Raw genomic sequence first — 13,165 nt, 5'->3', positions numbered from 1 at the left:
CAAACAGTAAACATTTTTGGTAAATGAACATGCAATTTATAATTAAAAGTTTCAGCTTATCTAGGAAAGACAAGTAGTGTAATTACTGTACTACTATGATGGCTATTTCAAGAAATGTCTTCCACGTAAGAGTCAAGAGGTGCCACAACATGTGTCTTTCAGTGGATGAATGGACAAACAAAATTGAATACACATGTACTAGGGAATATTATTCAGTCCAAGAGGATGGAAATTCTGACACATGCTACAACATGGATGAACCTTGAGGACATATGCTAAGTGAAATAAGTCAGTAAGAAAAAGACAAATACTGTATAATTCCACTTAGTCAAATTCATAGGAACAGAAAGTAGGAGGGGAAAATGGTTGTAAGGGTCTCAGTTTTGCTAAATAAAAAGGTTCTGGAGATTGGTTGCACAACAATATACATATATTTAGCACTTCTGAGCTGCACATCTAGAATGGTTATAATAATAAATTTTATGCCATGTGTGTTTTCCACAATTAAAAGGAAAAAAAAAACCTTCAGTTGAAAAGCCAGGTGCATCTGTGACTCAATAATTGATACTATTAGTTTAGAAAAGGCATATAGAGTTGTAATTAGAGAAAGCAGATGTCAGTTTTCACTTCCACACATGATATTTGAGCAAAATTAGAGCATATTATTCAATCAACTCATTCTTTTTCTGTTTAGGCCACACCACTCAGCTTGTGGGATCTTAGTTCCCAGACCAGGGATTGAACCCTGATCCTTAGCCTTGAAAGCACCTTGAAAATGCTAACCACTGGACCACCAGGGAAGGCCTTATTCATTCTTTTAGATCATCAAGAAGTATTTACTTGTTATGAACCTCCTGAACTTCAGTTTCACAGAACCTTGACTGATATTCATTCTTAACTTCGAGCTGGGGGGGAATCAGATTCAGTCCAGGGTGTCACAAGAATGCATTTCTGGGGCCATGACATTTCCAGATCTCGTGATCTTCCGTGAAGCCAATGTTGTCCTCACTATTACTAAGGATGACCCGGAAGTTCAAGTCTAAAGGAGCATTGATCAAATATGGCTCCTGTGGGTTTTTCTGGGTCAGGACCAGAATAGACAACTCACCATTTGTCTAACTTGAGAAATCTTAACCTGTTGCTGATGAACATCTCATCTGATTATCCCTAAATCTTACAATCAATCTCAGACTCTGGAAAGTGTGACACCACAAGTTTCTACAAAAAGATGAGGCAAGTAGCTTTAAGCCCAGTTCACCCATTCCCCTCCCTATTCATTATCCTTATCTATCTCACAGACAAGGGTGTGTTGATGGGAACAGGTTTAGAGGTCTACCAGACAGGACTCCAAGACTAAGACTACTTAGACTCCCGTTTGGAAGTTTAGATTCATGTGCTATCTTTTCACTGCTAGCTTTCTTAATGGAATTAGAGGAAGTACCTTGCTAGAGAGTGAAATGAGAGAGACAAACTCTTGAGTCCAACAAAACCAAGGAACAGTCTGTATCTGATGACTTGTCTTACAGCAGAGACATTTGTCTAAACTTGTTAAAGTATGCAGTCTGAAACTTGCAAATATCTACATAGCAAAAGTTCCCATCACTGCCACACCTTCCCCCAGAACCCCCGCCTTGAGTCTTTGCAAAATTATTCACAGTGCCTCTTTCAGTGGGTTATGCCTTTGCAACATCATGTTGCATGCATAAAAGTTAATTCATATACATCAGATTCTGAAATTAAACTTTTGTTTTAAGTACTATTGAAAGTAACTATACATGAATCCAAATAGCCTATCTCACCATCTATGACATGTGGCCTCATGACATGAACGAGATAGCTTTTCTAAATAATAGAGGACAAGGCCAAAAAAGTTTAACTAAAATTACAGCTAGAATATAAGGAGTGAAACTAAATTTAGGTTACAAATATTGCCTAATGTTTCCCCAAATGCTCAGTCACCTTCATAGAGCAGGACTGACACCTTTAGTATGGAAGTTTTCTGGTGTGGCAAACCACTGCTATTTCTTGGGGGTCTTCTTTAAAGGTTTATGAGATAGGTTGCCCTTGTGGTCAAGAACAGAAACTGCACAAAAACCCGAAGGGAGAAACTAAGCTGATGATCTCAGATTGAAAAGTTTTAGCTAGAGAAAGCAAAGAAAACTTCTGTTGCAGTATTGGAAGCATGGGTTTTCTTGTCATCAAATACACAGACTACAATGTCACCAATACTAGATAAAAGGTCATCTATCACCCATGCATCATCAGTACACATTCACAAGATATCAAGAATATGAACAGAATTGAGGAGGGGACTGTAAAATGTCTTTGCAAAGATACCCTCAAAGTGACCTTGCATTGCAGCTCTTGGACAAATGAACTCCAAAGCACTTCAGTTTTGATCGCTGGGTTATATCTACAGTTATCAAGATAGTATGTTTGAAATTTATTTGAGTATCAACTGTTTAGGGACTTCCCTGGTGGTCCAGTGGATAAGACTCCATACTTCTAGTGTGGGGGACACAGGTTCAATCCCTAGTCAGGTAACTAAGATTCCCCATGCCACACAGTGTGGCCAAAAAAAAAAAAAAAAAAATCTTATCCCAACATTCCTATATTAAGCTGGCTCAAAATACCCAACTCCTCAAATGGTCTTCAAACCAGTCTTTACCATATTATTGCTCTTCCCCATGGCTCAGCAGGTAAAGAATCTGCCTGCAATGCAGGAGACACAGGAGACGTGGGTTCAATCCCTGAGTCAAGAAGATCTCTCGGAGAAGGAAATGGCAACCCACTTCAGTATTCTTGCCTGGGAAAACCCATAGACAGAGGAGCCTGGCGGGCTACAGTCCAAAGGGTCACAAAGAGTCAGACACGACTGAGCAACTGAGTATGTACATCAACTGTACATACCTACAGCCTCTTGAGGAACTCGGTTTTTCTAACTGAAGGCTAGGACACAATTTTAGTGACTCCTGGTATCCTCTTTGAGTTTGTTTTACATGTGACTTCCTCTTTATTATCGTGGATAGCTAAGAAGAAACTGAGAAGAGGAAAATCAAGAAAAGAGAATGCTCAGGGAGCAATAATTACTGAACTATTAGACACTGCCTGAGGTTTTAGATGAAACCTTTTGCTGCTGCTGCTACTAAGTCGCTTCAGTCATGTCCAACTCTGTGCAACCCCAGAGATGGCAGCCCACCAGGCTCCCCTGTCTCTAGGACTCTCCAGGCAAGAACACTGGAGTGGGTTGCCATTTCCTTCTCCAATGCATGAAAGTGAAAAGTCAAAGTGAAGTTGCTCAGTCGTGTCTGACTCTTAGTGACCTCATGAACTGCAACCTCCCAGGCTCCTCCATCCATGGGATTTTCCAGGCAAGAGTACTGGAGTGGGGTGCAATTACGATGAGACCTTTTAGGTCTCAGCAAATGTGAATGAAGATCATTGATTCTGTTGTCACTTCCTAACAACTGCTTCATTAATTTATTCTCTCCACTTGAATTTGTATTGTTTGACCAATTTAACATTCAAGAGAATCTTCCATTTCAAGTGAAAGAGTGGAAAAGACAAACCACGACTTGTGCTAGGAGTCAAGCTCAATGCTTTAATTCCTGGTGATTTCTCCATATGCATTTACATGCGCATAGTCAAATTAACTGTCAAACGTGGCTTGCAATAAGCCTCACTGGAAATTTTAGATTTTCTTTGGGAGAAACTTGACTTCAGATTCTTACTGTTTATGAAATTATTTTTGTTTCCAGACATAAACCAGATTAAAGCAATTTAAAAATTAAAGACTAGACAAATTGCTTATTTAATTGCACCCATAGAATATTCAACCAATAGATATCACTGTAAAGCCCTTGCTTGATAATTCACTGACAAGGATCACCATCTCAGAGGTTCTACTTATAAAGAATGAAGATCCTAAAATAATCATAGCACTGTCAATACAATGCCACTCAGCAATTTACAAACATTCACCCATACACTTACTTTTAACATTATAAATATTAATACATTTTTATATGAGGTCAAATCCACTTCACCTTAAATTTCTGCTGTAAAGCTGTTTTAATTTTGCATTAAGAAAGCCACAGCTTTTTAAAACATTGTATTTTATGGGGAGAAAATACACATCACACAGAACTTCCTACTGTGGTGTGTTCTCTAATTTCTCTTAAACATTGTATAAAGTTATTTCATGTTATATGAGAATCATTTCTCCTCTTATGATAATTTCATTTGCTCTACTTAGATTTCCTTATGATGTGTTAAGTTGTCCTCACGGAGCCTATATTCCCTGTAATTTCACCACTCTTAGAGAAGAGTGGGGTTTCTGAAAGAAAGAGATGTTTCTTGGGAAGGTTAACTTAATTAGGTTCTTTACCACACAGAAAAACCCTTCAAGATGATATAAGCAATTTGGTGCTTCAGGATCTTAATTTTCTAGTCCACAAACACAGGCCTTTGCATTATGATTCAAGATAAGTCACAGATGGCCAATAGCTACCAATTTTTTTCCCAGAAGGCAGCTTTAGTCAATTCAAAAGGAGTGCTGAGCACAAGAAAATGAAACACATATTTGCCCAATTACAAAGTCACTGCAGAGAAAAAGCTCTTCATTATTTTTATAATCATGTTGGAGGAGATTAGCAGCACTGTCATAAAGCAGATATAGGAATTCTTTTTCACCACCTGTATTTTCTGTCCTCTGGCTTCTGTGCTCTTCCATTACGCCTCTTTGCCAATGCTACCAACACTTGTAGAGGTGGGGCTGACAAGCCGAAATTGCTTCACATACAGCTTTGGCCCCTTGGGCTTTCTCTGTCACCAAAGAGGGCTGGACTGAAACACAGCTTCCTAGCAGGCTCTGTTCGGTGTGACGATGCACTTTTCCCTCTGTTCTCAGGGTGTGATTTCGGATGGTAAGGCCCAAAAGTAGATTTGGCTTGAGCAAGCGCTGGCTACTTTTTCTTTTCATGATATCTACTGAACGCTCAATTTTGTTCTGTGCTGTGCTCAGCTAATGAAAACTTATTTATTGTACTGTAGGTTCTTCCTCAAAAATCTCAGTTGTCAGCCTGATTAATGTTTACTGGTAAGACTGTCGAGGCAGGGTTAGGCTCACATAAAGAAAGAATGTACAAGCAGTACTCGTTAATTTCAGAAATGGATTTGTTTGACTGAGTACAGATAGCCTGATGCTATATGAAAGCAAGTTGATTGGTCTAGCTTATTTCTTTGAAGTTAGCAGGATCTCAAGCACCTAAAAATTCTTCCTATCAAATGTAACTCTCATATCATATACAATTACCCTCATATATCATGTAAAATGGCAAGATTCCAGTACTTCGTGTTTCTGTATAAAGAGGCTTTTAAGGGAAAGTTGCCTATATAATGGACTTCCCTGGTGGCTCAGACGGTAAAGCATCTGTCTACAGTGTGGGAGACCTGGGTTTGATCCCTGGGTCAGGAAGATCCCCTGGAGAAGGAAATGGCACCCCACTCCAGTACTTGCCTGGAAAAATCCCATGGACAGAGGAGCCTGGTAGGCTACAGTCCATGGGGTCGCACAGAGTCGGACTCGACTGAGCGCCTTCACTTTCACTTTGCCTATACAATGACTGCTATTTTTGACAGTGGACCTTAGGACTTGGGGATCTTGGTTACTGTTCCAGGTTCCGATCATGCACCCAATTCCCTGGCTCTTCAGCTTTTACAGCCAAAAAAAAAAAAAAAAAAAAAAAATTCATGATAGAGTAGGAAAAACCACTGAGATGGAAAGTGCGAAAACCTGTCCTGGAGTCTTGATTTTTTCTATTTTATTAGCTGTGACTTTGGGCAAATTATGTCCTTTGACTCTGCTTCTACTTATGTAATTCTAAAATGCTAGAAGTGGGTCATTTGTTTTCAACTATTGCACCCAAATCTGTCATCTAAGTTTCAGTGATTCTACCTGATTTCCTTAATTGTACTGAGGGTGAGCCAATGGCTCAAATCTTCATGATCAGAAGTTAGACACTTCTCACTTTAAGAAATTCTAAGAGTTAGAATGGGCATCCTTGTCTTGTTCCTGATTTTAGAGGAAAGGCTTTCAGCTTTTCACCATTGAGTATGATGTCATCTGTGAGTTTGTCATAAATGGCCTTTATTATGTTGAGATATGTTCCATCTGAAACCACTTGGAGAAAAGCTTTTATCATGAATGAATGTTATATTTTGCTGAATACTTTTCTGTGTCTATTGAGATGATCTTGTGATTTTTATCCTTCCTTTTGTTAATGTGGTGTATTACACTGATTGACTTGCAAATTTGGAACCATCCTTGCATTTCTGGAATAAATCCCACTTGATCATGGTGTCATATTATATAGGTGATCAGTAAGTGTTAGCTTTTCTCTGGCACATTCTCAACAATGACCTTTAAACCACAGGAAGCATAGCTTACTATCTTTTAGGGAAACAAATCCCAACTTTTGGATAATTTTATTGTTAAAAATTTCTACCTTATCATTGGAATTTATGCCAAGATAAAGTTTTTCTCTATTTGGTATTTATTTTTACCTTCTCTTACATAAACACTTATTCCAGCATTTCTAGAAACTAGGACATCTACTGGCAAATTCCATCTCTGTCTCTAGTAATTTTTTTTAGAGGGAAAGAAATGAGACTTGGCTAAAACTGTAGGTAAACTCTTCCCCAGTAGTGAGTCAAGATTTTTGTCTAATTACTGGGGTTTTGTTTTCTTTTTATTAGAAATTCCAAACCCTCTGGGTATGGGAAACAAAATTAAAATGTATTCCTAAGCATGTTGTAACATAAAATAAGCTACTTAGAAAGGAGGGATACTGCAAAGAACTGAAAAGTATCAGCTATGATTTCTGATGTCTGACTCTCTTGACTTTTTATAAAGGTGGTCACGTGGGGCCTGGCTCTTGGTCAAGGTTGTAATGATGCCTAAGGGTTTGTGCATAAGCTAGTTCCCCTGCAAATGAAATAAGACTAAATTACACTTTGCATTTGTGATTTATCTTTCATTAAAAGTATTTTGTAAGAAAGATTCATCTGATTCACCCTTTGTCACTTCAGATAAATCAACAGAACATAATGATCACAATCTTCAGGGTCAATTTAGGATACAATTTAGTGATGAGAATCACTAGGAGGGCTAAGAACAACATCCAACACAGATAGTCCTTAGTAGGGTTCATCAAGGAGAAGGCAATGGCACCCCCACTCCAGTACTGTTGCCCGGAAAATCCCGTGGATGGAGGAGCCTGGTAGGCTGCAGTCCATGGGGTCGCTAAGAGTCAGACACAACTAAGCAACTTCACTTTCACTTTCCACTTTCATGCATTGGAGAAGGAAATGGCAACCCACTCCAGTGTTCTTGCCTGGAGAATCCCATGGACGGAGAAGCCTGGTAGGCTGCAGTCCATGGGGTCGTGCAGAGTCAGACACCACTGAAGCGATTTAGTAGCAGCAGCAGCAGCAGCAGCAGGGTTCATCAAATCTTTCCTTTATTTCACAAGGTTCTCAAAAGATACCATGGCAACCCATGCTATAAAGGCCTTGCCATCACACTTCAGTGCTACTCTTTTATTACCAAGCCTTTCTTCTTCTACTCACTGTGACTATCTAAGGTCACCTTTACAAACCTAACAAATTAATGGTGCTCCTGATTAGTGAAGCTTCATGTTAGCATTGAAAAGGAAAATCAGCATCTGGAATCAAAAGACCTTGGTTCTAGTCAATTTAGCTATTTCCTTACTAAGAGGGCATGATTAGCTTTACTCAAGCTCTCTGAGACCTCAGCTTTCTCACCTACAAAACAGAGACACTAATACAGATGACAATTAGGTTTCATCAATGAGCAGTGCTGTTGGAAGTGCAGGTTAAGGATTAAGAAGCCATATATGCAACCCAGTGTGAAAGAATCCTCAAGTCAAAGGCTTGCCATAGACTAGGAAGAAACATACATGGCACATATTTATCACTCTTGAACTTTTAAAATACTCACCTGAGGAAGTATAAATACAAAACAAAATAAGAGATGTGAAATTGATTTTTAAACTGAGTTATATCCAAATGCTACTATCATTTTTAATAGTTGCATTCTTAATGATGGGTTATTAGAAGAGAAATGAAAAGAGAAACCTACCTATACCTTCTGCATTCAGAGCATTCTCTTATATGTTCTTGGTAGCAAGCATTTTATTAGTGGCCACCTGAAGATAAAGCCCATCTGTTACATCTGCTCTCTAAGTGAATAAAGGTGGGTTGGATGGGGTAGATTTCAAAGTGGGAAGAAGCTATGCTCTGGCAGGCCCAAAACAGAGATTCCACGGGAAGCAACAGGTCAGGCTTTAAAGTACCCTCATATCTTTCCAGGAAGGCAGCCACCTACTATACCTAGGCATCAGGCCAGCTCTGGCAGGAGATTGGATCAAAGCTATTTGCGTGTCTGTTTCAGGGCATTACGTTTTGTCTACCCACACAAGGTGAGGAAGAGATCAATGCAATCATGCAGAAAACTTAATTTAGAGGAAGAAAAAGGAAGAGAAGAAAGACAAGACACAAGTCTTGCTTTCACTGAAGTACATTTTTTGTAAAGTGTGACAGAGTCATCTTTAGAGAAGATCCTTAGCGTTTTAGTGGCTAGTTTAGACTATCCTTGGTATGTTTCAAGGAATAATGACAAAAACCAGACAGACATTCCACTTCATTACAAGCATAGCATTGGGCACTGTCATCTATGTGCTGTGTCATTTAATCCCCACCAACTCTGTGAAATGGCATCTAAGGTCTGGCGATGTCATGTCTGGCCTAATTTCTCATGGCCAAGAATTGACAAGGTCCAGCTTTAGAATTCAAGGCCATGATTCGAAGTGTGTGGAAAGACTAAGAAATTTTAAACCGTGCTGGCAACTCTGTGTTGTAACTCTTCTATAAATAGTTCCCTGATTATTCCTAAATCCCATTGACTTGGTATAATGTAAGCTATTCAGCAATGTGATATGGATAAATATTTCCTTTTCAAAACACTGCACAAATACATGATTTCCTCCCTCTGTCCACCCTGTAGGAGAAGTAGGAAAAGAGCAAGGTAATAGGAATTTACCTCTAAGCTATAAAGCCTTCCTATCCTTTCAGTAATCACCGAGGGGAGCTCCTAGTTACTAGGGAGACCATAACAGAGTGTAGTAGATTCAAGTACAACACTTGGGTTGCCTGGCTAGAGAATGCCAAAAAAGCAAAGGAAAATATTATTGTTACTGAAATCATTTGATGTCTATGACTAATAAAAAACATGTTGGCAAACTGAATTTTCAGAAATGCCCAAAGGGCTTAGTTCAAGCTATGAATTAATAGCATACAGTAGTTCTGTCTGGATAAAAGAAAAAAAGACAACAACGCTAAACCATTTTAAAATTTATCTGAATAACCAAAAGATTCCACTAGAAATCTTAAGCAACCAATCTGGGTCCTTTATTCAACTTTTAATTGAAATTCCCTCTTCCCTTTCTTTTACAGCTAAAAAATAATGTTACATGTTTTGAGTCACATAATTCTTGAATTCTGGGGGACCCACCAGCCTTCTTGGCCTTCTTAACCAACATCTCACAAATACCAGAATTATCTCTTAAGTGTCCCTGACAGCTGTATTCACCTTAGAGACTTACGCAGGCTGAGGTGTCCATTCATCCAAGTGCTGTGCCCCAGGAGGACTGGTGGCAGCTAGGGGCAGATGGAGCTGGGGCTGAGTCAGACCTCCAATTACCTCTTGACCCAGGCCCCAGAGGTTACCATGGGCCTGCCTGAAAATGTTCATCCTGATTCTGCTTGATCGTGCCCAGAGCAGGAGGCCTTTGCTAGAACATATCCTATCTTGCTATGGATATAAGCTCTAACTGTTGGAGGGTGCTTTCTCATGCTGTGCCAAAATCTGCCTGCTCATGTTTTCTATCCATTGTTCCATACACTATCTCTGGAACAATACTGTTTGACTCAACTTCCTCTTGTCTTGAATAGCCCCTTAGATAACTGAAGTCAACCATCATAATTCCCTGATATACGGTCTTCTCCAAACTAAATATCCTCAGTTTCTTTCTCAGATCATAAGGCAAATATATAGACATTATAACAATAATAAGAGACAGAAAATATATAATCATCATAAGAGAACAACAAAAAGGTGGTCTGGAAATGAATTTTTTTTTTTAAAGAGTTGTCTAACTGGAAAACTGAAAATTTTAAGTGATTTTGAGGAGAACTGTCTCTTTTCACTGAGTTCCTGCATGCTGTCCATCAGGCCATCCCGTCAGAATGGAAATGTAGCTTGCCAAAGCTTTTTCTTGGTGACACCATACCAGCTCCTAGTGATCAGCCATCAGTTCTCACTAACTTGCATTTATTTTTGCTTTGTTTATTTAGTGTCAATGCCCACTTTGAGAAAAGTTTCTGGAAGGATACTTATCTGCCCATGAATAGTTGTGACATAATTTCAGAATTTGAATACCATCTATTAAGAATTAAGGGAGGGACAATGTAAGGAAACAGAATCCTTAGTTATTTCTCCTCCCCAAGTTTTATTATGTAAAATTCCAAGCATACAGAACAGTTGATGTAATTTTATAGTAAACACCCATATTCTTCATAGCTAGACACTACAATTGACACTGTGTTATCTTCAATTTATCACTTATCTATCAGTTTCTTGATCCATCCATCAACCCCTCTTACTTTCTTACACATTTAAGAGCACTGTAAACAGTGCTTATCAGTACACTGAATTCCTGACACTTGAGCATGTATATTATTCAGTTCTTTTTTGATACTTTCATTAGCACTCTTTTCTGAATTCCTCCTACCATTCTTTCCCTCCTTCTCTCCACTTTCTTTTCTTACAGAAAAGAAAACTTCCTTTCTACACCGTACCTCCCACTTGCCATCCCCCAAAGTTCTAAATGGTAAAAGGAAATGTGAAGAATCTGAGCAGGGAACTGGTCTTGAAGCAGCATCAGGAAAGGTCCCTCCATAGGTGTGAGCACCATAGACTTGGGAGAGTTGAGGTTCTCTGAACAAGCTGATGCAAACCAACTTAGAAGGGAGGGAGGTGTAGAGTAACAAGGCAACTGAATTTACTGTGAGAAACACAGCTAGCAAATACTTAGGCATCTACATTGCTTCATCAGCTTGATTTCTCCCTGAACTAAGCTGCATAATACGCAAATTATGAAGGATTTGGGTGAACAGAGTCACAGAAAGAAAGCAAGGTCTTAGTGACATGGAGCAGAGATCTTATCAGCACTTTTAACAGCTGGCCAGCACCATGTCCTACACCAAAAGGATGCTTCATAATTAGTGCATTATGAAATGAGCACATGAATGCTAACTACCCCTCTAGTAGAATGGCTGTGGCTCAGGGCACCTCTCCCCTGGACAGGCTGAGCGAACTTTGCCCACGTCCGCTCTTCTAGGGCTCTTCAATGACGTTCCAAGACTACCATTCTCCTTTGAATGATGCATTTTCTTTTATCAGTTCATATGCCATTCATTAAGCTTCCAGGAAGTCCTAATCTTGAGGTCTATGACTATCTAATCCTATCTTTGATAAACTGATTTTATTGGCTTTACTCTCAAAACAAAGAGTGATCTCCTGCTGCTTGAGTCTACTCTTTTTAAAGATCCGGGAACACTGTCTTCCCTGATGAGTAAAAACCATTACTCTCACTATCTCAAGATTTATGTCCGATAAGAAATGTTAGCCGTTTATTTTCTGGGCTTCCTAATTACCACCAGCCCACAAAGACTTGGCAAGGTGAGCTTTTCACTGGAAAGGCAGCACCACAAAAATGCCAACACAGCACTTTTCACAACAGATTCTCTGTAATCGCAGAGAAATGCAATTTTGACAAATCAATCCATTTTGAGAACCCTAAGTGGAGTTTCCTAGTCATACAGTCTCAACGGGAATCCTTTGGTTATATAACAACTTCTTAATGTAGTTTCTTCAAAGGTTTCAATGTCATAAATCAGATTATTTTATAGTAAGGAATTCCTGTCCTTGCTATTTCAATTTCTTGAAAAATATTCTTATCCCTGACCACTTTCTCTATATAGATACCATAGTAAATATCTATAAACATCAATATTTCATGGAAATGCTTTAGAGTTTATTTGGATGCAAACTCTAAGGTGAAAATGACAAGAGAATCAAGGCTATGACTATTTCCTGTGAGGCTACTTATAGACGAGGAAAAAAAAAAACAAACAGATGCTTTTTGGTGTTGGCACTTCAATGGTAAAATGACTAGGAAAAAAAAATCAGGTGCTTTTCGGTGTTGGCACTTCAATGATAAAATGCAGACTGCCAACTAGAGTTCTTTTCTAACTGCCTCTCTATATAAGCAGCCAACACACAGGTTCAGATCCAGATAAAAACCCTTCAGTAGGGTGAAAGATACTATGATGCAGAGAGCAGACTTTTACTGTTGGTGGTTTCAGTGCTCTGACAGGAGAGCATGGACCTCAAACAGGACTTGGTCTAGGTGAACACGGAGCTCTTTCTTTTAGCTGGCCTTTAAAGGCTACGTTTGTTCAGACATCATTAGTTCTTTTTCTTCTTTTGATGCATCTGTCTCTAGTGATGGAAACTGTTTTTTTTTTTTTTTTTTTTAAGAAACTAAAGCACAAAAGGAAACTGAAAAAGCTACAGACTGATTTGGCAACAGCTAAGCAAGAGGCTGCCATCACAGTCCTGGAACTCAATGAGAAGATCAAGACTCTATGTGAAGGAAAGCTAGCCCCTAGAGGTCAGTATTACCACGTGACAGTTACACACCGGCCCTGGGCCCTGGGTGATGCATATAGCTTCCCTGGCAACAAAGCAGAGAGCAAGGCCACAGTGCCAGGCAGCGCACTGGGCCAGCTGCATGCTGGCCGGGCCTGATCTCCATTCTGCTTGATTAGAGACATACACAAACTGCGAGCTCCAGGCGGGGTGTGCTTCCGCTGTGAGAAAAGCAGGGAATGAATAAGCAGTTCCTTCAAGGAAAGTCTCTGGGGGCTGAAGAATAGAGTGAGACATCTGATCAGTGTCTTGCTGGGTGGCAGTGAGGAAAACACAGGGCCCAGGGAGGAAGACCGGAGGCTCCCAGGGGTG

General features: G+C 39.5%; 1 protein-coding gene across 5 annotated transcripts in view; it reads left to right on the top strand.

The window, feature by feature from the left end:
- Window positions 1–13,165, top strand: part of CCDC192 (coiled-coil domain containing 192) — a 222,190-nt gene that overhangs the window by 144,576 nt on the left and 64,449 nt on the right. For all 5 annotated transcript variants that reach the window (XM_061422909.1, XM_061422910.1, XM_061422908.1 and 2 more), the window contains one exon: window positions 12,683–12,815. In XM_061422909.1, coding sequence (XP_061278893.1) covers window positions 12,683–12,815 — 133 coding nt within the window. The remainder of the gene's footprint in view (window positions 1–12,682; window positions 12,816–13,165) is intronic.

This window comes from Bos javanicus, chromosome 7 (assembly GCF_032452875.1).
Source record: "Bos javanicus breed banteng chromosome 7, ARS-OSU_banteng_1.0, whole genome shotgun sequence".
Taxonomy (NCBI): Eukaryota; Metazoa; Chordata; class Mammalia; order Artiodactyla; family Bovidae; genus Bos; species Bos javanicus.
This window is presented reverse-complemented; position numbering and strand designations above follow the sequence as displayed.